Source organism: Mangifera indica, chromosome 2, assembly GCF_011075055.1.
Source record: "Mangifera indica cultivar Alphonso chromosome 2, CATAS_Mindica_2.1, whole genome shotgun sequence".
Taxonomy (NCBI): Eukaryota; Viridiplantae; Streptophyta; class Magnoliopsida; order Sapindales; family Anacardiaceae; genus Mangifera; species Mangifera indica.
The window spans coordinates 16,032,348-16,055,989 of record NC_058138.1 but is presented as its reverse complement, the minus strand read 5'-3'; the positions used below and the strand labels follow the sequence as shown (position 1 = coordinate 16,055,989).

Genomic DNA, 23,642 nt, shown 5'->3' with positions numbered 1-23,642 from the left:
TTTGTGTAATGATTTAGAAGAACTGGAAAAATGAACTTGATGAATGAGTTTAATACTTTTATATAATCAATAAAATTATATATATATATTTTTAAAATATAATTTAAATACATAAATAATATATTATTATGTGATTAAAAATATTTAAATTAAAAATAAAATAATATATAATTTATATATTTAAATCATATATAAATAATATATAGGTATTTTTAAAACTAAATCAATGATGAAATTAACTTGGGGTAGCCTATATTAATATAATTAATTAAAAGTTAAGTTAAAATTATTTAATTTAATTTAAAAAAAAATATCAACAATGTTGAGCAAAGTGGTCGGGTTGGGTGGACAAAACAAATTGCAGAAATCTTCCAGAGTGTTCCAAAATGAGACAAATAACCCAAATCCAACGGTCAATATTAACGTAGCAGTTTAGGGAAGGCCCGTTTGCTTCATCATACTGATATCACCTTTAAAAACCTGAAATCTCCTTGGACTCGCCTGCCTCACTTAACACTAGCCTGCAGTACTACTCCTTATCCTCTAAGCCCTAAAGCTCTCTTCATACAACTGTATGTTCATCCAAACCTTCGAATCCATTTTCGTTTCCTTACATGTTTTAATTAGGAAATATATTTTGTTTAAGCTTTTCTAATGTTTGTTTAGTGTTTCTTGCAAATGGATTGCTTTTGTTTTGTGGATGATTGAGATATTGGTTTGTTTAACTGAAGTGGCATTGATCAATTTGAGTGCTTGAAGAGAAATTATCTATGTTTTGTCTTGTGTTGGTAGAAATGAATATATATTTTGATTGGTTTAATTTTATTTGACTGATAAAATAAGATTGTTAACTTCTTGGAAAGCAAATACTGGATGTTCTGTTGTGTTTTCAGTTTCAAAAATGGGGTCTCTAACCGTGTTTGGGGTTTTCAATTTATTGAAAAAATGAGTCGTGGATGCATTTTTATTTGTGACATTGTTTGTCGAATAGAACCACTCCTTGCTTTTTGTTTCTGGAATAGTAACGTTTTTTCTTGTAATATGAGGGTGGGTTATCTTTGGATTTGGTTGAACTGAGCTTATTCTCAATGGTGCCAGCTTGAATTTTATAATGGCGTCGACTTTCACTGCCATGTCTCCAATTGGCTCTATGGTTGCTCCTAATGGCCGCATGACTGATAAGAAACTTGCATTTTCTTCTAATAAGCTGTCATCATTTGCTTCCATTTCTTCAAGCTCTTTTGGTAGAAGGCAGAGTGGTGCTCTACGCAGGACTTGCTTTCCTAAGATTTATGCCGCGAAGGATTTACATTTTAACAAGGACGGAGTGGCCATTAAGAAACTACAAGTAAGTGAACGTGTGAAGACTTGATTAGTCAGTGAGTATGTTGCATTGCAGCTTTCTTTGATATTTGTTTTCTTACTATTTTTATTCCTTTATTGCAGACTGGTGTGAACAAGCTTGCAGATCTTGTTGGGGTTACCCTTGGTCCCAAAGGCAGGAACGTTGTTCTAGAGAGCAAGTATGGTGCACCAAAAATTGTAAATGACGGTGTGACTGTGGCCAAAGAGGTTTATTTTTGCTCTTCTGCTTTTTAACATACATCTTTCGAGACTATAAATCTAGAAGCTGATAATGGTTTCTATAATTTACTACTGATTCTAAATCTGATGATACTGTTTTATTTCCTTTGGTACTTTTTTCATACTGGTGTTTTTTGTGTCAATTCTCTTAAGTTTTGCCAAAACGTTTATCCTTTTGAATTATATTGTATGCCTGTCTTTATTTCTCTACTTCTTGTTCACGAACTAATCCTGGCTGAAATCATTATTTTGTTGTTCTTCCATTACTTCCCAGGTTGAGTTGGAGGACCCTGTTGAGAACATTGGTGCTAAGTTGGTGAGACAAGCGGCTGCCAAGACCAATGACTTGGCTGGAGATGGAACCACAACATCTGTTGTCCTTGCACAAGGTCTTATTGCCGAAGGGGTCAAGGTTTGTATAGCATAATAATTATGAATGTTTTGCTGGACAGATAAGCAGCATTAAAATCTTAGCCATTATTGTGATATCTGTCTAAAATACTTTAAATTATGCAGGTGGTGGCAGCTGGAGCTAACCCTGTTTTAATCACGAGGGGCATTGAGAAGACGGCTAAGGCTTTGGTTTCGGAGCTCAAGTCAATGTCAAAAGAGGTAATCACAACTGAATTTGCCATTTTTTTTAAATATTAGTATAAAATATTATTTTACCAAGTTTAAGCATGGAGGTTCAAGGTTATTTGTGTGGGTTTCAGGTTGAAGACAGTGAACTTGCCGATGTAGCAGCAGTTAGTGCTGGTAACAACTATGAAGTAGGGAATATGATAGCTGAAGCCCTTAGTAAAGTGGGTCGAAAGGGTGTTGTAACTCTTGAAGAGGGAAAAAGTGCTGAGAACACTCTCTATGTTGTTGAGGGAATGCAATTTGATCGTGGTTATATCTCTCCTTATTTTGTTACTGATAGTGAGAAAATGGCAGTTGAATATGAGAACTGCAAGGTATAGATCATACTGCAACTTTATAGATGTATCCTTTATTTTATTTTTCTGCTGAAGTTAACATTTACATTGTTTAATTGCAGTTGCTTCTTGTTGATAAGAAAATAACAAATGCAAGAGATCTTATCAACATTTTGGAAGATGCTATTAGGAGTGGATACCCAATTGTGATATTTGCAGAAGACATTGAACAGGAAGCTTTAGCAACACTTGTTGTGAACAAGCTTAGAGGGACATTGAAGATTGCTGCTCTCAAAGCTCCTGGATTTGGTGAGCGTAAGAGCCAATACCTTGATGATATTGCTATTCTGACCGGTGGTAAGTGTGGATTTTTTTTATTCATTTGTGTATCATTATTACTATCATTTTAGCTCACCCTTTTGTCTATTGTTTCTGATTCATACTATGCTAGTATTGAACTTTGTTGACTTTAAATGAGAATTACTTTACGCACAACACACGCATATAGATGCAGTCAAAAGCATTCCTCCGGCTTTATCTAATTGATGTTGTTAAGAGGCTTTCCTTACTGATCTGCAGGAACTGTAATCAGGGATGAGGTGGGACTTGCCTTGGACAAAGTAGGCAAGGAAGTCCTGGGTAATGCTTCTAAAGTTGTGCTCACCAAGGACAGTACCACCATTGTGGGTGATGGAAGCACCCAGGAAGCAGTAAACAAACGAGTTGCACAAATTAAAAATCTTATTGAGGTGAGATTTTCTGTCTTTCCCATGGAGATGTCCACACACAGGCTTAGTGTTTATTTATGTGGTTTATGTTTGTAGTATTTTATGTTATGTTGTCAACTTTAAATGCTAATTGAAGTTTCATGCAGAATGCTGAGCAAGACTATGAAAGGGAGAAACTCAATGAAAGAATTGCAAAACTATCCGGAGGTGTTGCTGTTATTCAGGTAAAATTTCAACTATTAGAAGAAAAGTCTGAGAGATGATATTCATCTTCAGTATATATCATGTATTGATGTCTTCTTGATCTCTTAAGGTTGGTGCACAAACTGAAACTGAGCTCAAAGAGAAGAAACTGAGGGTTGAAGATGCACTTAATGCAACAAAGGTAATATATGTCTATGACATTGTATCAAAATTTGGTTGTATACCACGTATTCCCTTGGTGATTGTTGTGTGTTTACAAGTGAGGGGTGTTAAAATATAGAATATCTAATGATTTTCAGGCAGCTGTTGAGGAAGGTATTGTAGTTGGTGGTGGATGTACACTGTTGAGACTATCATCAAAAGTGGATGCTATTAAGGAAAGCCTGGATAATGATGAAGAAAAGGTAGCTATTTTTGGTTTCATCTTTGAACACTTTCAGCTTCACAAAGACTTAGACTTAAAGTTTGTGTTTAGATTTAGTGGTGGAATTGATCTTAAGTTCCTGAAAGCATCTTGGCGGTTTTTAAAAGTTCCAAATATGTTGAGGTTTTGTTGAAAAGATTTGAATTAATGTTATTGTATAAATTGCAGGTTGGGGCAGATATTGTTAAGAGAGCTCTGAGTTACCCTCTGAAATTAATTGCCAAAAATGCTGGTGTCAATGGGAGTGTAGTCAGCGAGAAGGCATGAAAATTCTCAGCCACTCATGCGGTTTACTATTGTTTTGACTTTCTTTCTGATTGTGTTTCTAATGAGAATTTTGTGTTTCAATTCACAGGTGCTTTCTAGTGACAACCACAAATATGGATACAATGCTGCAACTGGTAATTATGAAGATTTGATGGCTGCAGGAATTATTGATCCAACGAAGGTCTCTGGCTATATGCGATTGAAGTTGTAGAACTTACACACATTTCCTGTGTTATCTCACCATAAAGATTGTCATCAGTACTAAGAATGTTTAACTTGATTCAGGTGGTTAGGTGCTGCCTGGAGCATGCTTCTTCAGTTGCAAAAACCTTCCTGATGTCTGACTGTGTGGTGGTGGAGATCAAGGAGCCTGAAACTGCTGTGCCTGCCGGGAACCCAATGGACAATTCAGGTCTGTAGTCGGTGAAGATGAACTTTACCAAACACATTTCTGCTTTATTCTTCCAAGCACACTTGCCTGGAACCCATGAATTTGGTTACTAAATTCTGTTTATCCTTTGTTGTTCCAGGATACGGCTACTAAGTTCAATTAAGCAAGAGATACAAAGAAGAGAGCAAATAAGTTCCATACTCCATGGTAGCAACAAGTGCCACTGCCTGTGAGGTCCTTTTTGTTTTCTAAATTTTAATAGTCGGTATCACTAGAATTCGTGGATTTTGAGGATAGCTTGCTAGGGAATCGGCTTGCAATTCATTGTACACTTGCAATGTTACTAAACTTTGTTGAGTGAAAGAAAATTAACCTTCCTCGTCAAATTTGATCTCATTCCTGTTATTGTATTGATTATTGTGGCGTTGAAGGCAGTTTTTCACTGAAAAAAATTGTGAGTATAAACTTGGACACAAATATGTCATTATTTGATTAAATGATTTTGAATTAAAAATTAAACATCTTATAAATATAATAATATGTTATCATTTGTATATAAATTTGTGTTTATTGTCTATACGAATCATGTTATTCCACGAAGGCCACCATTACCCACTGAAGAGGGTAATGTTACCCCAAGTATGGATGCAGGTGTCGATATTAGTCAAGAGGGTAATGTTATCCCAAGTATGGATGTAGGTGTTGATCTTAGTCAAGGTTGTTGATCATGTTCTAGGGCCCCGAGTTATGGATTTCCTTTTCTTAGGAGTATTATTATGTATATATATATTTAATACATAATTTGGATATATATAGATAATATATTATTATATTATTTAGTATTATTTAATATTTAATTTAAAATCGTTTAATTATTTAATAATATATTATTTAATATATTTAAATTGTGTATAAAAAATATATCCGAATAATTTTTTATTGTTTTCTCATATGTCTAACCACAAAAAAAGGGTAAACGGAAGCTTTTCAGACTCATGAATGATCACAAGTTGAATTTGGATTGTATTCATTATAGTCATGATAGGTGGGAGGGCATGCTATACCATTAGGTTATTAATTTCCAAGTTTCAAAATGTTGAAAATCCCATATACCACTTGGATCATCATTGCCGTTAGGCATCCATGAGTGCATGAATGAGGGAGCCATTGGGTTACAAATGAAAGTTTTCAAATGTTAACTAGAAAATTAATATTATAATTATGCATAAAATTATAGGATTAATTAGGTTTATAATTGTAGCAGTGCCATCAGCAACCCTAATCCTAATGAGAGGTGGCTCCTAGCATTACATAGGACCAGATGTACAATCAATTACATAATTTAATTGTGTTGTAGAATAGGTGTATTTATTTTAAGTATATAAATAGATACACATTTATATGTGTTATCATATAATTTAGTAATTTTGAATTAAAAATAAAATAACATTTAAACATATAATGATACATATAAGTATGTACTTATTTATATACTCAAAATATATATACATATTATTACTCAATTTTTGCATTATTCTCATTTTAAACATTATAAAAATTGTCATGTTCTAAATAAGTCTCATTATTATTCAAATAATTTTTAGCTTTTTCTGTTAGGAGTTATACGACTTCCCATTTATTAGTTTAGTGTACAATTGCAAATGTGAAACTCTTGTAAAATATGACTTTTTATTTTTACATTTTTCTGACCAAAGATGATTTTTAATATTTATAATAATGTTTATTTTTTAAAATAAACTATTAAATTACATATATGTCAAGTTAATAAAAAAAATCCCCATAAATAATTAGTAAAAATAAAGAAAGAAAGATTGGTTTTATCTGAAAAAGTCTTTTCCCAAAAGACAAACATTAATTAACAATATAATGATATGTTATTTATAATTAATTACATTTTAATACTTGGTAAACATCCAAAACACATTGCTGATCTGCCCTCTAATTTTTTTTTTATAATATTACAAAACAAAAATAAAAATAATAATAATAATGATGTCATTGGGGTTACCAACAAATGTAAATTCTAAGATAAGGATGAAACCTTTTAGTTTAAAACAAGATGGATTCTTATTTATACTTTGAAATATTCTTCTAAAATTCTCATCCCTCAGTAAATATAATTAAAATCACTCCAAATTTCTGGTCTTTCCTTTCATAATATATTTGTTTAAAATTCAAACATCTTCATGTCATCTGCAATCAATGAATAACAATAAATTCTCTCTTCATCTAACCATCCAAATAGCCCCCTATTTATGCATGCCATGCCATTCAGAATTATACAGTTCATGTGTTTTTTGTATGGTATATATCTGTATCCATTACCATATCATACATGTTTAATGCGCTTTCATGAAAAAGTGAAGATCATGAGGAGAAAGTGAAGTGAATTTCCTAAGATAGAGAAGAAAACTATATAATATATATGTATACATATACGTATATTTGTAAAGTATATATTGTTATATAATATTAAGTGCATATTATAAGGAGCTAAAAGAAAGAAAAAGGCAAAAAGTGGGAGGAGACATGGCAATGTCATGCATGGTTATGCTGTTGAGGTAATGAGAGAAGTAATTGCCAAATCTCATAATGTAGTTGGTGAGTGTTGTTGCTGTGTTTGGTCATCTTCAGTAACTGACTCTTCTCTCATTTCTACACATACACATACTTTGAAAATTTCTTCTTCTTCTTCACGCCGCCTCGCTCTCTCTTTACCCTTTTCTCTTCACTCTTCTCTCTCTTTTCATTCCCTCTAAACCATCATAAACCCCTCAATTCTCTCTCAAAGGATCAGTGTTTATTTATTTATTTATTTTTTATTGTGCTTTAATTTGTTTAGTCATGGCGGTTTCATCATTGTCTCTCTAATGCCAGCTCTCTTCTCCGGCTGGTGAGTGATTCCTTGATCGTATCAAAATCGTTTCTTTTTCTTCTTTTCTGCATTGTTGTTCTGTGTCTTTGTCAAGCTGAATTGGGGTTGTTTGTTTTTTGGTTTTTGATTTGTTTATGTTATCAAGATTGAATTTTGATTTTGATATGGTGGCTTTGATGATCAGCCTCTTCTGGGTTTGTGCTCTTCTCATGACATGATTGGATTTTTGGGTTCTGTTTGCATTTGATTTGTTTATACAAATCTGTTCCTTTTGATTCTCAGAGTGGTACGCTTAAAACAATAAAATTGGTCTTTCAATTGGCTTAACGACTCTGATGATGAATTGATAATGATATAATTTGTTCTAAACCACTCTATGATCTTTGATTTTCAACTAATCTCTTGATTCTTTGATGACTCTTTTAGTTTCATAGAAGTGTTTATTTTCTTTTCGGTTTCTGATTATATTTTGGGCTGTGAGATTGTGGTTGTAACTACATTTGTTGAATGATACAGGGTTTTTTCTTTTCTTTTCTTTTCTTTTGGTAATGAAATCAATAGATGCCAAAGTAGCTGTCCCTGTGGTAGTGTCTGTGTTTTGATTAATGTGTTAATTTTGATTGCGGTTTGTCTGGGAGATACCGCGATTTTGTAGTTTTCTCAATGTGGTTGTGCTTCATATATAAATGATAATTAGAGATAAGGTTTATGCACTTTGAGTTTCTGGATTAGTGCAAATCGTTTTTTCTTTCAATATGATAGTTTACATTGTGGATGTCTCTTTAACATGGAGTTGCTGCTGCATTGAAGGGTCTTTCTGTGCATCTACATCCCCTAGTGGTTTAAAATCTGTTTGGCAGAAACGAGTCTTAAATTATTCACAAAATGGAGGATGGAAGAACTGAACTAGGGGTTGATGAATTTGAAAAGCTCCTTGGGGAGATACCTAAGGCTACGTCCAGGAATACACATTCTGTGGAATCTGGACCCAAGAGGGTCTCTTCAATTTATGGTTTGTTGCCGATCAGTGTCAATTCCTGTAAAGGGCCTTTGACTGAAAAACTCAAAACCAATGGAGGTTTAGATAAGGGAAAAATAGCAGTGGATAAACCTCATCAGTCCCCAATCAAGGGGATTGGACAAGAGGAAGCAAATCTTCCTGATGACCAGTCCTTGACATCTGCATTTGCTGATCTCAGATTTAATGGGGGAATGCTGAAGGAACCAGGGAGTACTTGGGCAAAATCCTCATCGGATCATACTGTTTTGTTGGATTCCCAATATACAAGCAGCTTAAAGGAACCTGTTTCTAATGTTGATCCGCAAATGATGTTCCAATCAACAAATGATAAGCCCTGTGGGTTTGATGCATTTGGTGTCTCAAAAGTTAGACAAGAAAGCTCAAATGTTGTAAATCCTGACGCTCAAGAACTGAAGAAGAAGCAGGTTAGCTATTGTCAGCCGGTTGAAAATTTCTCTGCAGCCTTGCCGCTTGCTCATGGGGTGCATGGCTTTCAGTTCCTATCTAATTTGGCTGTTCCTGGTGTGGAGTTTCCGATAATGTCTGATCAGCAGCAGTACTTTGCCGAAGCACAATCCTCATTCCCTTACCTACATTCACAACATTTAAACCAGCCTCACATCAGTTGGAGAAATATTGAACAGGAACAATATCATACAATGCATCAGCAGTACTTGTATCTGCAGCAGCAGCTTCGGAATCAGCGAACTGAAACCCAGCTTCCTATTCAACTGAATGGAAATATTCCAACTAAGCTAATTGGTCGTAACCTGAAACAACCATGTTTTGAGATACCAAACCGACCTGAAAAATCTAATCAGGAGCCATTTTGGAATACTTATGCAGTCCCAAGAGGTATAAACCAACCAACTCCTGCTTTTTCCTCACCTGAGTACAATGCTATGCATGTTCTGGGAAAAGTGGGAAAGCAGACATTTCCTGAGAAGATCCTAACAAGATCACAGGGATTGAACATTCTTAAAGCTGTCAAATTTGGAGCTCTTGCAGGAAATGAATCTCTATCTCATGTCAACCAGAATGGAAAAGTTCTGTCAAATGGTCATGTCTGTCTTGGCTTAACTAATCGAAATGTTGGATGCTTTGAGCTTGATAGTCTAAACTTGTGGTCTTTATCCCGTGACCCTGCTGATCTCAGAAGTACTAATTTGAGGCCTCAACCACAAAAATATAATTCTGTGGATGAAGTTACTGGTAGAATATATCTCATGGCGAAGGACCAACATGGTTGCCGCTTCTTACAAAGAAAAATATCAGAGGGCACCTCAGAAGATATTGAAAAGATATTTGTTGAGATCATTGATCACATTGTTGAGCTCATGACAGATCCCTTTGGAAATTACCTGGTCCAGAAGCTGCTTGAGGTGTGCAATGAGGATCACAGAATGCAAATACTTCATGCCATCACCAGAAAAGCTGGAGATCTTGTCAGAATTTCATGTGACATGCATGGGTTGATTCCTCTCTCCTTTTTCTCTATTTATGCATTGTTAGGCATGTATTGTGGTTGTGTGTGTATGTGTATATATTTGTTTGTCTGTTCTATGGTAGTAAGTGGTAATTTTTCTTATTTTGCTTATGATTGAGTTATTTTGTTGTCTTATGACAGGACTCGGGCCGTTCAGAAGGTTATTGAAACCCTTAAGACTCCAGAGGAGTTTTCCTTGGTTGTTTCCACATTGAAACCTGGTATAGTGACACTTATAAAAAATATGAATGGAAATCATGTTGCACAGCACTGCTTATTGTATTTACAACCAGAGCACAGCAAGGTAACACCCTGCTCGCTGTATCCTCTTAAATCTTATGTACCTCAAAATAACTGACATTCACATTCCCAAGTTTAATATTAAATAAGTAACATGTAGAAAGATTTTCATCATGAACTGAAATGTTGGTATATAATGTGTGGAATGATGAATTTAAGTTTGCGTGTGCTTATATCTTTCCTTTTGTACATTTTCATTTATGTATTATGATAATTCTTCTATGTTTATGTCCTTAAGTGCTATGAAAAGTAAAGCAAAATGATTTCAGTTGCAGAATTTCCATAACATCACTCAGTTAAATTATATCTTCACACATGGATGCATCTGATGATGCTTCAGTTTGTTATGAATCGTACAGTCATATAGAAATTATAATTATGTCTCGTATTTCTAGAAAAGTGATTCAATTGATGGGATTGCATTTTCTTCTGCAGTTCCTCTTTGAAGCTGCAACTAATAATTGTGTTGAGCTTGCAACTGATCGCCATGGCTGTTGCGTGCTTCAAAAATGCCTTATTCATTCTGAGGATGAGCAAAGACATCGTTTGGTCTGTGAGATCACTTCAAATGCTCTAGTCCTTTCACAAGATGCATTTGGGTATTGTATATATATTCTCTTTCTGGATCGTATATTTACCTATTTTTCACAGTCTGTAATTGCAAAATTGTTTTTGTTCTTTTCTCTTTATTGATGATGTTTGGATTCATCTTCTATCAACAAAATTGTGTTGAAATGGTGGTACATTTTTTAACTATAAATAATTAACATGTGAGCGACAAAAGAATGATATGCACTGTCTCTTAAGGGTGAGCAGGTTCAGGTAATCTGTTGAAAAATGGGGAACCCGCATTGGAATCAGATATGGTTGGTTCCTACCTGAGACTATCACCTTGATTCTGGGCAGGGTCCAATTCCGACCCGGAATCGCATTGTTCTGTTTGCAATCTCACTGGCTTGGTGCTTTCTCCGGCCTTAAAGATCATTCTGTGGTATAATGATAACTCTTTGATCCAAAATATCTTTGTCATCCATTATGTTCTTGTTGAATAAGATTGACCAAGAGGTTCTAAAAGATATTAAAGTCATATTGCAGAACTTTCCCATCCACTCACCCAAAAATCCATTGGCTTTGTGATTGCTAAAATTTCTGGTAAAAGCTACAGCCACTGGTTTTATTTCCAAAACATTTGGCTTTACTTAATTTTATACTATTCTAGCGTCCTTACCTATGTAAACAAGAACACTTGTCCCATTCAGGCCATCAAAACGTCATAGTGTTTACAAGACAAGAGTATCTGAAAAATGCATTAAAGATGGTTCCACAAGCAAAGCTTGGATTGTGACAGCTAGTGTTGTAGCAGTTGAAGCCTTGAAAGATCAAGTGTTCTGCAGATGGAACTGCACCATTAGCTGATTACACCAATATGCCAAGAACAATATCAGATCTGTTTCTCAATTGTCCAAGAAGTTATTGTCAAAACTTGAATTCTGTATCATCCTGTAGTATAATGATAACCAACCTGGTAGCCCAAATATTAGATTTGGGTTGGTTCTGGTTCCTAACAGGGAGGAAATGGAACCTTACCTGAAACCTGCTGGTTCCCCCTAATTTAGGACCGAAACATACCTGATGTTTGCTGGTTTCAGGTAGGAACCGGAACTAACAGTCGGGTACCCAGCAGTTTCGGTTCCATTTGGATAATTTGCTCACCCCTGGTGCCACTACCAACTTTGACATATGGTTGAGATTTTACATAATCAGAACTTGATAGTTATTGGATACTGTATTAAGCATTAGAAAGTTGCATTTGTTCAAGCTTTTTATTTCCTTCTCATGTTTGTTTATTCCATTGAGAAGGAGGATGGGAACAAACAAATTATTGAGAAAAAAATACTTTCCCTTTTTGGGTAATTTTCAGGATTTTCATGGGTAGGTTAACTCTCCAAAATTTGCTAAGGTAGCCTTTACTCATGCAATTTAAAACTTAAATTTTAATATTCAAACTCTTTACTCTTACTTGTGCAGGAACTATGTTGTGCAATTTGTATTTGAGCTTCGACTTCCATGGGCAACAAAAGATATTTTTGATCAGTTGGAGGGTAACTATGGGGATTTGTCTATGCAGAAGTACAGTAGTAATGTGGTTGAGAAATGCCTTAAGAATTCAAGTGAGGAACGTCGCGCTCGTATAATTCAGGAGCTGATAGGTAATCCTAACCTGGATCAAATAATGCTAGATCCTTATGGAAATTATGTAATTCAAGCAGCATTGAATCAATCAAAGGTGAGCAAATTCATTCTTCGCAAAACCATTCTTATCATGACAAAATCCTGCATGGGTGTTCTTAACAAAAACAATATTTGCATTGAGAAAATGCTTGGCAACTAGTAGATGGTTTTGGACTTTCCTTCTTTTTTTTTTTTTCCTTTTAAGTTTCTATATTTTCATGAACAGGGAGCCCTTCATGCTGCGCTGGTGGATGCCATAAGACCTCACGTCCCTGTGCTCCGAACTAGCCCATATGGGAAGAAAGTTCTCTCTAGCAATAGCTTGAAGAAATAATCTACAAGTGCTCTCAAAGAAAAATTTTCTTTTATGCTGTATATTCTCCTCAGCAGTGCAAACCTTAGGGATAGTGTTCAAGATGATCCTGTGACTTCTGTAATAAGCAGGTGAGAAAAGCTCTGAGTTTCAGCTCTATTTTCTTGACTTTAAAGCATAGACCTGAAAAAGTGGGTCAAGGGAGGCTTTAACAGCTCATCTGGGATGAAAAAGCTGTTTTAGCTTCTTGTTTTCCAATTCAAATTTCATTTTAGACTTGCAAGAAATTTTGCATAATGTGGAATCCACGTGTATGTAGGTCGGCAAATTTTTTTTCATAGCAATAAATCAGTGAGAAGAAAATGTAAAGTTCATTGAGCTTCTGGGAATTGTATTAGGAGTTTTTTTCAGTGAAGCTCAAAGCCTGGAAATTGTTTGGAGATAGAAAATCCTTTTAAGCTTCGTTGTCTATATATTCCAGACTATTTTTGAGTGTACACTTCATGTCTATAAAATGCTACGATTGCAGCAGTAATTACGTTAACTTACATGTTTTTGGCTTCTATTACTCCAGGTTCAAAAATTTAATTTGCCATCATTGTGTTGTAATCTCCAGAATTCTGTATGAGCTGTTAAACCATCATCAGCAAGTTAGAAGATTTTGTGAAATGATCTTGCTTTATAGGCTATAGTCCTGCAAAAATTCTCTGCAATATTCTTGTTAGGAATGCAAAGGAAACAAAAACCGCAGTTTGAAAATCATTATAAGCACTTTTTTTTTATCATCTTGAAGTAATGCTATGAAAAAAATCAAACAAGCGAACCTTTCTCGTTTCTGATGCCAATGAACAGTCGACAATCAGAAAAATTCTTGGCTTTGCTTCATTCCGAAACCAAATAATGACTTGATGGCATTGATGGCATTCTCATTGATAAATGATTCATCATACTTTTTCAAAAGAGCATCAAATTCCTCAGAAGTCCTGAGATTGGCAAGGTCAGGATCTGTCCGGATTCTCTGATAACAAAGATGGCAATTTCAGATGCCTCATAGGCTCACAAATTGACATTTGAAAGTAAACCATAGTACTTATTTTAAATGATAGATCACCTTAAAGTCTTCATATCCTGCTTCCAATGCATCTTCACGTGCCGCGAGCCCCGCTTTTACCTGGTAATGTTCAATGATACCATTAAAGTTCATTAACACGGTCAGGCAAATAGAAGACGTTTGAGTACATCATCTGCATCAAGTCATAATCCAAACGATACATGCAATAGTCTTTTGTTATTGCAAACAAACGATACCTGACTAAGCTTAGAATAACAACATGCCACATTGTAGCATGCTACTGCAGCTTCAGTTGCACTTGGTTTTGACCCCAATACAGACTCAAATTTCTCCAATGCTTCCTCAGATTTCCCAGCTCTTACCAAACCAAACAGAACATGGTGAAAAAGGATTAGCCAGTAGAAAAACTGAGAAAGCATGAAAATGTTACATCTAGTAACAAAATAGTGAATGAAAATGAAACTGATGCTCACTGGCTATCCTTAGAATGTGAATGCAAATCGAACAGGACTAGAAAAGGATCAATTGACGGGGACTTACTTGTAAAGTTGCAGCCCTTCGCGAAGGTCTCTTTCTCTTTGTTCTTTCTGTTCCTTTTTTGTCAAGTACTTTTGCATCTGAAATCAGCGTCAAATTGTGGTGACCAAACTGGTGTTTTCTTACAAAAAACTCGAAAAATTTCTTACATGAAAAGCAAAGGAGATGAAGAACTATAGTATGCAATTTCAGGTTCATTGTAACCATCATTCTTAAGAAATGATACTCACTTGGATTTCTCTCACTCTGTTACTGATTACACCAGAGTTCCTCTCAGCTCTTATGATCTCCTTTTCTGTCAATTCACCTGTTTCATCCAACTTCCCGGCAAAACATATAATTGTACTCATAGCTTCATATTATGAGAAGAAATTGAATTTCTAAAGAACTTTTCATCATTGTTCTATTTCCAGTTGATCTTGAACTGAAGGTTATTAGAGTGAAAGTAAGAGTAGATGAAGAACCAACCATATCTCTTTTGCATTTTCATGAGCAAGGGCCCAATGCGCTGGTGGCCAGGACTTTATCTCCAACAGTGAATTTGCCAGTCTTTTCAGCTGAGCCACGAGGAGCAATAGCATCAATGTAAGTGCCACCATCTCTTCCCTTGGCGAACTTGAGTCCATAAGGCTGGTCTATCTCCACCTCATACTCTTATTTCCACTCTCAGTCTTTGATGTCTGTGCCTCAGTTTCTGAAGCTTTAACCACCAAAAGAGAGGATTTCGCCCAGAGGGTATTGCAGGAACAGCTTGAGAAGCCCAACTTAAAGTTTTTCTTGGGTAAGCAATGCCTGGTTTGGGAGAATTGTAAAGAGTCTTGTTTGGAAGCTTGAATGGAGGCTCTTGGCAAAGGTGGTGAAGAGTAAAGAGAAGCATAGCTGCTTGAAGCTAAAGACATGGCTGATAGATACAAGAGTGGCTTCTTTTAGCTTGTTGAGTGAGAGTTTCAGATCAGAGATGAAGTGTGGCAGGCATTTGAGGTTCAGATTTTGGGAGGGAAAGACGAAGAGGTTCAGATTACAGTAGAGATACTTCACACTAGTGGCTCTGAACCGTTGGTTTATTTGTCCCTGATTATATTATGTGATGCCACGTGGAATTTCGTGAGTGGTTGGAAATATTATTATAATACAAAATTTAATACATATATTAAATATTAAATCAACAGCCAAAAACTATATTCACCCCCTGTTTAGTGAAATTATAAATTCTCGTACGTAAACTTTTAAAGGTTTAAATATCTACCATTTTATTAAAATTTATTATTAAAATTATAAATAAAAATATTATTTAATTAAAATTATTAAAAAATTAAAATTTATCATATTTTATTTCTTAATTTAAAAATCTAATAATTTTTTTTTAAGTTTAAAAAGTGATTATTTTTTTAGAATTTTTTTCCTCCTCTCTAACGAACATCTTCTTTTTAATTAATAGCATTCTCTTTTTTTATTGACTTATTTCTCTCTTTTGATCTCTTCACTGATTGTTTTTGTTAAAACTAAAGATAATCCATCATATTTATCTCTCAAATAAAAACGAATGGTTTACTTGATGTTGACTAAATATAATAAATCTTAATTAGTGAAGGGTTTTATGTGATAAAATGTAATAAGAAATTAATTAGAAGAACATACGTTTGATCTATGTTGACAGAAAGTACATTCATGATTTTACTATGTTAAGTAACTACAATGAATATTAATTGTTTAAATAAGCATATATATATATATATATATATATATAGAGAGAGAGAGAGAGAGAGAGAGAGAGAGCTAATTTGAATAAATAAGAAAATTAGAAAAGATAAATAAATAAATATTATTAATTTATATTAATAAGTTATTACTTCACTTGATTAATTATTTCTTTGATCACAAAGTTATTAAACTGTAATTTATTATGCTCTATTTTATTTATGCGAGAAAGAGGTAGCATTATATATCAAACGGTCAATCGAGATCTTAGTAGAAAAATTGATCAAACCTTTGAACTAGGAAGTTATATCTTCATTAAGATCAGGCTAATCATTGATCAATATGGATTTTGTTTTGAATATATACACATAAGCATTTATACATTAAATTTTTTTTTTTTTTGGGGGTTAAGTATGAATATTAACAAGAAACGACGAGACCTTCAAAAGGAGATCTGGTAACAATCTAAGATCACCCTCTCCATGGGAGGGACAACCAAAACATCAAAAATCAGACAAAAGCTGCAACGAGATAAAAACTATATCATCTTCTGTACATACATGAAAATTTTTTGATGTCTCGTGGCACAGATAAAGATTCCAGAGTAATGAAAGTTTCAGTGAGGAGGGTTGCAGTGGCCAGAGGGTGGGGTTGGGACATAGGTGCAGGGATTCGGACAATATGGCGGGGGTCTTCTTCCAGTCGTACATCTAAAACTCCATAAGGAACCGAGTCAGGATGAGGAATTCTATATGATTGCAGGTGAATTCAATATGATAAAAACTATATCATCTTCTGTACATACATAAAAAAATTTTGATGTCTCGTGGCACAGATAAAGATTCCAGAGAAATGAAAGTTTCAGTGAGGAGGGTTGCAGTGGCCGGAGGGTGGGGTTGGGATATGGGTGCAGGGATTCGGAGAATATGGCGGGGACCTGTCATGACCTCGAGGGAAATATACAGGAGATGAGTGCTTGATTCCGTTGCCGTCCATAGGCATAGGCCTTGCAGCAGCTTGAACCACCACAGTCATCACGATAGAAGAGATAAGGAGGGTCATAATAAAGACTTGAATCACATTGAAAAAACTAGTTTTTGAGGTAAGAGACATTTTTTATGTGATGAGAGAAGAGAAAAATGATAAGATATGGAATTTGTAGACCCTCAATGCTGTTTATATACATTTATAGATGGCGCTTATTAAACGCGTATGTTGAAGAGGAAAATGCATGCAATTTTCAGTAGAAAATTCCTATGCAAGTAACGGCCTTGAGAAATTTCCTGTAGCTTTATTGAATTTACAGTCCCCTGCTAGCATGTACACGTACAAAGTTGTCTTTATTTGGGAAAATTAATTAAATAATTATGAGTTTGTTTGTATTTGAGACTATTCAATGCCTTCGTACAGAAGCAACAAAATGCATGAATCAAAGGTAAAAGAGATTTAGGAAATGTCGAGTGACTTCACATGAAAATGTAAAGGAAAGAAAGAGATTTAGAATTCAATAGAAGCTGCAGGCTTTGATTGTGTGGAATCTGTTTGCATGAAGGCATATAAAAAAGAAAGGGAAAAGAAATAATGGCGGGATTAAGTTGGAGGACGTAAAGCATAGGTTAAGAGAGGAAATTAAAAAGAAAGTATATTTATGCTTGCCTTTCCATAACTAAATTAATGGTTAATGATTAATGGTCCCATTATTAAATAGCAACGTAAGTCATAGTGAATTAATTAATCTTACCACCAAAGTCAAACTTTCACACCAGAGAGATCTATACGAGATGGAATAAAATATAGATTTTAATGTTTTGAATTTGATCCAAATTTATGATAAGCACAGATAAACCGGCATCGTCTTCGTCCAATTGTCTCTTTTTTAACGTTAATCTTTCGCCCTCATCCGGTTTGAAAAAATGAAAATGACATTGCCTTTTATTTATTAGATTAACACGATTCATTTTTGTTTAAGATATTGACGTCTAATATGACTAAAAGCTAATAAAAAAGTATGTTGATAATTAATTAGAATGGAAACGGTTATTAAAGAAGAAAAAAAAAATTGTATATAAATAATAATGTATCATTATATGATTGAATAATTAAAAATTAAAAATAAAATAATATCTAATCACATTATGATATATCATTATTTATTTATAAAATTTTTGACTGAGTTCTCTGACTTGAAAACATGATAAAGGACAAAAATTTTATTTAACTTTCTAATTTTAGAAAGATTTGTTAGTGTTAGAACTTTATCAAAAATGTAATATTTCTTTATATTTTTGGGTTGAATCTCATTTTAGTTTACCTTCAGTGAATATGTAATAAACTTGGAGCGATTAGGAGAGTTACTTTTTATCCAATACTCTAATATGTTTATTAGAGTGTACAAAAATTATTTCATTCAATTCCTTAAAATCGATTTTCTTCTTCCACTCAAATGAAAAAAAGTATACATTCATCCATCCCTCTAATAAACAAGCAATATCTTCATTAAGATCAGGCTAATCATTGATCAATACAGATTTTGTTTTTTTGAACACATACACATGAGCATTTATTTATCTTATCTACTAAAATAGATAAAGATACCAGAGAAATATGAAAGTTTTAGTGACGAAGCTTGCAGTTACCCGGGCCGCCAGGTGGGGTTGGGATATAGCTGCAGGGGTTCGGAGAATATGGCGGCGACCTGTCATGACCTTGAGGGAAATATGTAGGAGATGAATGCTTGATTCCATTGCCATCCATTGGCATAGGCCTCGCAGCAGCTTCAACAACCCCAGGATTATTAGCAGCAAATCACAATAAGAGAGATGAGGATCATCGTAATGAACACATCCTTGGCATTGAAAAAACTAGTTTCTCTGGTAAAAGCCATTTGGTTTTGTCGTGACAGCAGAGACAAATATCACCACACAACTAATTATTCAATGCCTTCTTGTAGAAGGAAACATAGATTTAAGGGTCGATAGATTTAGAATCAATTAAAATTTAAAGATTTGATGGAATTTGATGTCACATGCAAAAGTTTTAGTAGGGTCTAATATCACATTCATTGTGTTATTAATTATTATTGTTTTAATGGATAAATATCAACATTTCTAATAAAAGAATAATTATTATTGTTTTAATGTATAATCATTTTAAAATATTTTTTATATTTTTTATTATATTAAACAAAAATATAATTATCTTTTAAAAAAATTAATAACTAAAAATATATTTATAATATAATTAAAATTATCTTAATAATTTTTTAATATATAATATGTAGATAATAATAAAATTATCACATTATTATTAATAATAGAATATTATCGAAATCTTTTATTATTTATCAATAAATCTGAATATGAGCTGAATCGGCTTGGTTCAATAGAATTGTAGTTGCAAGACATTTGTTAGTCCTTTGATTTTTGGGATGTTGCATAGTTATTACACATCTGAGCAGATGCAGTTATAGCTTAGTTAGTATATATATATATATATATATATATATATATATATATATATATATATATATATATATATATATATATATATATATATATAAAATTATTATTTTTATTTACATATATAGGCTAAAATATAAAATATTTAAAATACTCTTAGATTTTATATTTATTCAATTAAGACTCACTCAACCAAGCATAAAGTCACCAAGTCAAGGTTGAGATATGAGATGAGAATATAAAATTTTTTGACAACTTTAACAGTGGAAAGGTTGACCCAATGCCCAAACATTCAACCAACCAGTTTATTTTAAAAAAATTGGTTGATCGAGTGATTAGTTAATCGACCAAATGCCTAACCAATCAACTTATTTTTAAAAATTAATTGGTCAAGTGTTTTGCTTGCCACCCATGGTTGACCCACCAACTTATCTTATCAATATATCCATTCAACCCTAAATCTTAAATTTTTTTTTAAGATAAAATTAAATTAAAAAATATTATATTTGTATAGTAAAAAAAATATGAATATATATGTATAAAAGACAAAAGAAAAATATTAATTTTAATTAATATCTTAATTTCTTATTTTTCTACTTTCTACACCCTCACTCAACTTTAAGACAGAATCTCTCTCTACCCAAATAAAATTTCTCACTCTCTCCTCCACCGTTTTTGTCCCTTCCTCTTTATCACTTTCTCTCTTCACCATTTTCTTCATTCTTCATTCTCACTTTCTCTCATACTTTTTGCCTCTTTCTTTTACACAAACAAGAGACAACAGAAAAAAAAAATAGTTCACTAAACTTTTGTTTACTAACAAAAGAGAAAGAGAGCTTCAACGAAAAGAATCCAGTCGACAGAGAGTACGAGAGAATCATTTCATCTCCATATCTCTCCCACCACTTTATCTTTTTTTCTTCGAACTTTAGTGTGGCTATGATAGATGGATTGTAAATATATATTTCTGACAAATTCACACTAAAAAATTGTGCTATAAATTCGAATATCAAATTCAAGGTGAATTTGAATAATAAATTTATATTATAAACCTTCACTCTGATTAGTTTAACGAATTTGAATCGAATTCAAACTATTTTTAAAATCATTCAAATCGAATTTGAATTAATTTATATTTAAACTTGATTTAATTTTAATGTTTTATAATTTATTAATTAAATAAAATAATATAAATAATAAAATATAGATTAATTTACAAAATTTCTTTTATACTTCCAATCCAACCCATCAGAAAGGTTTCGACTTCTTCTGAATTTTCTTTGCTACTTAAGATTTTGTGTGTTTTGTAGAAAATTTCATTAGCTTTGTTTAAAGGGAAATTAAAATAAATGTCTTTTTTATTGGGGTAATAAAAAATTTACCCTAAATTTTGGGGTTAAAGTAAAAATACCCTTGAATTAAAGTATTTAAACAAAAATACCCTAAATATCTCCTTAAATACCAAAACTACCCTTGTAATTTAAATTACTATTTTATTTAAGGGTAATAAAAAATTTACCCCTAATATTGGGGTTTAAATAAAAATACCCCTAATCTAAAGCATTTAAACAAAAATACCCCAAAATAATACAAAAACTACATTTCCTCTATTTCTATATAAACCACATATCTTCCTTCATTTTTAACATATCTGAAAGAGATTTCTAAAGAAAGAAAATAAGTTCGTGTTCAAGATTTCGGGCGTAAAGAGAAAAGTTCATCATTTCGAGGTATTTATCCCTGTCATTACTTTAATCGTTATTATTTTATTAATAATACAATTATATGTGATATTTTATATAATAAATTATAGTTGTGTGTAATATGTAAAATAATAAAAATTAGATAGGTTATGTTTTAAATATTATAGTAGTATAGGATAACATGATATTACTTTAATCGTTATTATTTTATTAATAATGCAATTATATGATATATTTTATATAATAAATTATAGTTGTGTGTAATATGTAAAATAATAAAAATTAGATAGGGTATATTTTAAATATTATAGTAGTATAGGATAATATAATATTATTTCAATCGTTATTATTTTATTAATAATGTAATTATATATGATATTTTATATAATAAATTATAATTGTGTGTAATAAGTAAAATAATAAAAATTAGTATACTATGTTTAATAATATTATTCTGTCAAATTGAATTATGGAATAGGTATAATTGTGTAATAGACATCTATAAATAGTATTTTCAGTCGTATTATTTATGTTGATTATATATTTTATTTGGACAATATACAAATTTACCCCCAAATTTTGGGATTTAACCAAAAATACCCTTATATTAAAGTGTTTAAACAAAAATACCCCAAATATCCCCTTAAATACCAAAACTACCCTTTTAAATTAAATTATTATTTTTTAAAGGGTAATATCAAAACATGATATATTTAAGTAGTCACAATATATAATTGAATTATAGAATAGGTATAATTGTGCAATTGATATATGTAAATAGTATTTTCAGTCGTATTATTTATGTTGATTATATATTTTATTGTAGGATTAATCTAAATGGTTGGATATGTTTCAATTAGATATGGGGGAAATTGGATAGAAAAAGATGACAATGTTATAAAATATGTTAGAGGTAATAAGAAATTGATTAAAATTTTGGAACACACATCATTCGAAGAATTAATCGAAATAGTGAGCGACAAATATAATATAGATCAACGGATATTTAACATTCAGTTAAGCATGAAACCGAGGCATCTTAACGATAGTGTTCCGGTAGAAATTTCGAATGATGAAGATGTTGAGGTTCTTAACGGTCTATCTAACCTCTTCAAAGAATGTGTTCTAGTTTTTGTTATAACTACAGTTACTGATGATAGTTATGAGGATCAACAAGCAGATGAAGATTTTCAAGGTGGTGAGTCAAGCAGTTATCCAAAAAATCAAACTATTGGTGTAGAAGAGATTCAAAATATCGAGATCAATCTGAAACAAGAATTCTTAGAGGAAGATTTTGCATATATAAATTAAGTTAATGTTTATGCATTGTATCGCGCAGAAGAATTTTTTAATGGGGACGAAACAACTTTTCCAGAGTGGAGTGAATTTAATGGAAAGGTTGTACATGATATTCCAATTGAAGAACCAAAGGTTGAAGAGAAGACCTATGTTAATAACAATATTGGAGGTACAAGTTATTTTCCAAAAACAAATCCTACTGGTGGGAATGTTCGTACTGATGCATTTCATTGGCTACCATCTTTTCCTGATCAACCATCTACATCTAGAAACTCTAAAGCATCGACCAATACTGATTCTCCAAAAGTTGGTACATTATTTCCTAGTAAACTCTAAATGCAATGTTGGTCCTCTCACCTATGTCATACACATGACGTTTCTCAAACAGGTTCGGCTTTGCAAACCATTTCTTAAATATTTCCTCACGCTCAGTGCTCGATAACTGTATAGACAGTCTCGTCCGTTGGCTCCGTGGTTTAAGAGGATTCGTGTATAGACTACGAATAAGGAGTCCCTTCTTGACAATCCTACCACAAATGGTACGAAAATACTACACTAAAACAGATAATATGTTAGGTAAAATGAATAATAAATTATTCCATCCGAACTTAATAAATTTTTTAAAAATCTAAACTTTTTAATACCTTCTGTAACGTTGGAGTAATAGCTGAAGAATTCGCAAGTGAAGCTATATTGAATACATTTTCTTTCGGGACCGGCTGCATTCAAATGCACGAATTGACTAAATGGGACGATAAATTATTTCAATTGTAGTTATTAAATTTCTTAAAAATTCAATTATCTGCTCCTAGTCCTCGTGTGTAGGGATCTCAACAACATCATCAGTGACCTCATCATCCTGAGAAACAATATCGATCACCTGTTTTCCTTTGCTTGGAGTGTTGAGATAGACCAAACGAAGATCTTATTGTAACAGGATAAAAAGGTTAAACAACTGTTGAAATTAACAAATGTAACAATTAATAGATGAAATTTCTGACATTTCACCTCAACCTCATCCCAAAGCGATACTGGAGCATCCGCATGTGGTGATCAATCAACATCAGCAATATCCTATGACAACATTAACATTTCATAATAGTAAATCAAAT

General features: G+C 32.8%; 2 protein-coding genes and 1 pseudogene across 3 annotated transcripts; 2 read left to right on the top strand and 1 right to left on the bottom strand.

Moving 5' to 3' along the window:
- Positions 1–415: 415 nt before the first annotated feature.
- On the top strand, positions 416–4,901 carry LOC123209386 (chaperonin 60 subunit beta 3, chloroplastic). The gene is made up of 15 exons (XM_044627422.1): positions 416–572; positions 1,099–1,348; positions 1,447–1,572; positions 1,859–1,996; positions 2,101–2,196; positions 2,298–2,540; positions 2,624–2,858; positions 3,081–3,250; positions 3,376–3,453; positions 3,543–3,614; positions 3,733–3,837; positions 4,026–4,118; positions 4,213–4,305; positions 4,410–4,536; positions 4,655–4,901. Exons 2-15 carry the CDS (start codon positions 1,112–1,114, stop codon positions 4,666–4,668), a joined length of 1,827 nt encoding a protein of 608 aa, XP_044483357.1. The 5' UTR covers positions 416–572; positions 1,099–1,111; the 3' UTR covers positions 4,669–4,901.
- Positions 4,902–7,119: 2,218 nt separating this feature from the next.
- Positions 7,120–13,307, top strand: LOC123209260 (pumilio homolog 12-like). 2 transcript variants are annotated; one of them, XR_006501007.1, is made up of 7 exons: positions 7,120–7,429; positions 8,222–9,903; positions 10,060–10,222; positions 10,654–10,817; positions 12,247–12,505; positions 12,677–12,894; positions 13,083–13,307. XR_006501007.1 is itself a non-coding variant. In XM_044627164.1 (6 exons), exons 2-6 carry the CDS (start codon positions 8,297–8,299, stop codon positions 12,782–12,784), a joined length of 2,301 nt encoding a protein of 766 aa, XP_044483099.1. In that variant the 5' UTR covers positions 7,121–7,429; positions 8,222–8,296; the 3' UTR covers positions 12,785–13,307. The 2 variants fall into 2 exon arrangements, 1 of the variants encoding a protein (XP_044483099.1); XM_044627164.1 differs by having other exon boundaries at positions 7,121–7,429; positions 12,677–13,307.
- LOC123209261 lies at positions 12,817–15,407 on the bottom strand (annotated as a pseudogene).
- Between the last annotated feature and the right edge of the window lie 8,235 nt (positions 15,408–23,642).